The sequence below is a fragment of the Coenobita brevimanus genome, chromosome 29 (genome assembly GCF_032717465.1).
Source record: "Coenobita brevimanus isolate Jiangsu-jjx chromosome 29, ASM3271746v2, whole genome shotgun sequence".
NCBI classification, from domain to species: domain Eukaryota; kingdom Metazoa; phylum Arthropoda; class Malacostraca; order Decapoda; family Coenobitidae; genus Coenobita; species Coenobita brevimanus.
The window spans coordinates 39,611,763-39,615,284 of NC_136982.1; the positions used below are offsets into that span (position 1 = coordinate 39,611,763).

The 3,522-nt window shown below is 43.8% G+C and overlaps 1 protein-coding gene across 1 annotated transcript in view; it reads left to right on the plus strand.

Moving 5' to 3' along the window:
- Positions 1-1,975, plus strand: part of LOC145395009 (uncharacterized) — a gene marked incomplete at its 5' end in the record, with an annotated part of 237,831 nt that extends 235,856 nt beyond the window's left edge. Inside the window, 3 exons of the mRNA XM_080268754.1 lie at positions 1-22; positions 1,040-1,228; positions 1,799-1,975. The exon at positions 1-22 is cut by the window's left edge and continues 74 nt beyond it. Of these exons, the coding sequence (XP_080124880.1) occupies positions 1-22; positions 1,040-1,228; positions 1,799-1,975 (388 nt within the window). The remainder of the gene's footprint in view (positions 23-1,039; positions 1,229-1,798) is intronic.
- Positions 1,976-3,522: the final 1,547 nt, after the last annotated feature.

A 3,522-nucleotide genomic window follows, 5' to 3' on the forward strand; every position in this document is an offset into this window, starting at 1 on the left:
GACCCTCCTCAGTGACAAACAGGTGAGCCATTTTTTTTTTTATCAGTTATTAATATACATGATCCCTTTTTTCCCCTCAATGACAAACAGGTGTGGAAAGTTTTGCTTGTAACTTTTCCCTAGTGACTCCCTCTCTGTCCTCGAAAAAACAGGATGGTGGACTGCTGAAAAAAACGTAACTTCAGCCTGCGGTCCAAATATGTCTAGGGTCAAACAGGAACAACAACAACTGCCAGATGAAAGAAGTTGGATATGGGGTAAGCGTGTGTGAAGTGGCGAGGTATGGAAGTTGAGGAAGCCAAGGAATTGACAAAGGATCGAAATTATGAATGACATATGAATGAATGTGGACATCACAAGGGTCTGGCACTCCTTAACTTGGTAGTCGAAGGAGTGAATGTCCCACAGGTGTATGAGAAAAGCATTTATAAAGAGAAACACACAAAATATATGCGGATGATTTTGTTTGTCAGTACAGGTGGAGCCAGGATTATGAAGATCGGAACAGTGTGAATGACTGTGGCCCTTATCTTTGAAAATGTTGCATAATAGTTGCCCTAATTTTGTGATCCCCCCTTTATCTCGTATGTAAATTTTGCGGTTTGGATGAGGATTACCTAAACTAAATTACTACCGCTTTGTCTGAAGTTGTATAAAAGTTCCTCACCTTCGCCCTTGTCCCTCTAAAGAAGAGCAGTGGACTACAGGAGATAGGTAACTCAGCCTGTAGTTCACTGGGTTCACGTTCAAATGAGACCGGGACCATTACAACAACAGCACAGTCAAATTTGTCATCGTTTGGATGGAGCCTTTCTCTTTCCATGCCAGCTCATTTCTGCATGTGGTACGTATGCAATAAAGTCAAGCTAAAAATTTATTCATCCTTATTTTTTCTTTCGATCTTGAGGGTGTGGTGAAAATATAACATAATAGGACACTGAGAAGTAACATACAAAATAAATAACTGTGTAAGCGGCGACAAAGAATTTCCTACGGACACGAGCATATACTGTAATCTTAAAATTACTGTTAAATGCAGTGTTGGTGGCTGAACGAGTACCACGCCCGTGTCCGTGACGAGGTGGGCGTGGCGCTGGTGAGTGAGGGGCGGCAGGAGGCACACGACTGGCTGGTGAGGAAGACCGAGCCTCTGCCCTGCGCAGGACCTGCCCCTCAGACCACCACACTCAGGACCACCGGGAGGACTCAGGTACCTTCACAGATCCTAGTGAGCTTGTGTTGTGTGTACGATTATTTTTTATCTTGAGTTAGAGAGCTACCAAAAACTTAACCAGAATGAATAATCAGTTCGAAGGCAGGAGTTAAACAAGGTCCTGTCTTATCATTGGGGTAAAGTGAATAATACGACTAAACAATAAGATTTCTGAAATTGTATAGTCAGGTCGTCACCATTCCATCTTCTCCAACGGCAACGTGGCTTTATTGACTTTATTTCCATCCTACCTTGTCCTACGGCGAGGTGGCTTTATTGACTTTATTTCCATCCTACCTTGTCCTACGGCGAGGTGGCTTTATTGACTTTATTTCCATCCTACCTTGTCCTACGGCAAGGTGGCTTTATTGACTTTATTTCCATCCCATCTTGTCCTACGGCAAGGTGGCTTTATTGACTTTATTTCCATCCCATCTTGTCCTACGGCAAGGTGGCTTTATTGACTTTATTTCCATCCCATCTTGTCCTACGGCAAGGTGGCTTTATTGACTTAATTTCTCCTGCTTCTTCATTTAGCTATTATTAAAAAATCGCTAATCTCCCTCTTGAACGCTTGCCCCACAGACTGCTTGGACGGCCAGCAGCAGCACCGCCCGTCAGCAGAGTGCCTCCCGCCAGTCCCCTCCCCTCTCCAGCACCACAGAGGAGGTGCTGTTGGCCTCTGCAGCACCCACGACAGCACCCACACACGCCCTGCTCCTGTGCTGGGCCGTGGCGATGCTCAGGTTATGGAGGCGGTAGGAGGCGGGTGCTAAGTGCTGATTACCTAGGAGCTGAGTGTTGGCTACCTGAGTGCTGATTACCTGGGTGCAGAGTGCTGACTATCTGGGTGCTGAGTGCTAACTTCCTAGGTGCTGAGTGCTGACAACCCGGGATGACTACCTGTGTGACGAGTGCTGACTAGCTGGGTGCTGAGTGCTGACTACTTAGGAGCTGAGGACTAACTACTTGGGTGCTGAGTGCTGACTACCCTGGTGCTGAGTGCTGACTTCCTGGGAGGTGCTACAAGGGGGGGATGCAACGGGAACAATTATCACCGTTTTCTTAACCCTTCAGAGGACGGAAAGCACATACATACGTACATACATACATACAAACGTAAATACATACATACATACAAACGTACATACATACAAACATATATACGATTTCTAAAGTCCTAATCTGGATAAAAAGCCTAGAGGTAGAAAGTTAATATTTCTTAAGTTCTGAGTCAAATAAAACATCAAGGAGTTACCCCAAAAGTTAAGATTTCTCAGGCCATCAAACAGCTTCTCGGGGATTTATAAAGGTTTTGGCGAGAAGGGAACACTCTATAGCTCAAAGAAATCGTCTGGAGAAACGTTGAGAAAATATTTAAGATTTTTGTCAAGGATTTTTAGAGACATTTTCAACCCTCCGAAGACGCAAAATCACTCATAAGCTGAAAAAAATAGTCTGAGGATAATAGGAAGAAATAGTTATACTCCTTTTACCCTAACATGGCCTAAAATCGCCATCTCTCCATCCTGAACACCGAGTTAGAACAGGAGATTAACACTAGAACATTGCAGTAACAAAGGAGTGCTGTTGCGAGGATGTGGAGGCAGAGTATTGTCTTTTTCTTCCGCAGACCTACGTAAAATAAGACACAAAAGGACGAAAAGCTGGGCCAGGTTAGTGTGAGAGGCCTATAGTATACCTCATGTCTTGCAAGGGTTAGGAACACGGTGGCTATCCTTTGACTGTTTACCGAGAACCATAGAGCAGTCTGGTTGTGAGGACAGTGGTGGTGGTGTGTGGTGTTTGTGTGGTGCCTGAACCGAGTCCCATCCTAACCTATCCCGTTGGGCCACTCAGTTCTCTATCTATCTATCTATCTATTGCCAGACGCCACAATCCCGTATGGGGTGGCCATTTGACTTTGAGTTATTTGTTTTACGGGGAGGGAAATCAGTTCTCAATTTTCTTTATTTTCTTCCCTTCTTCCTTCTTTTCTCGTTTCCTTCCTTTTCATTTTTTTTTTCATTTTTTTTTCTTAGGTGAATGTACGGTAATCCTCTGACTTTAATTGGGGATAAAACACGAAACTCTTAACTCATAAAAAACGCGGCTCTAATTTGAATGCACCGGCCTGGCGACTACGGATTTTTGTCATAGAGTTACTGTGCTAATTTTTCGGCTTGAACACTACGGGATTATTTTTGGCTGACTACTATCGTTTAAGGGTGACTGGAATAGAACAAAAAAAAAAAAAAAGGCTGGGTATTAAAAAAAAAAAAAAAATCGAAAAGTGTGGCCAAAGAGTT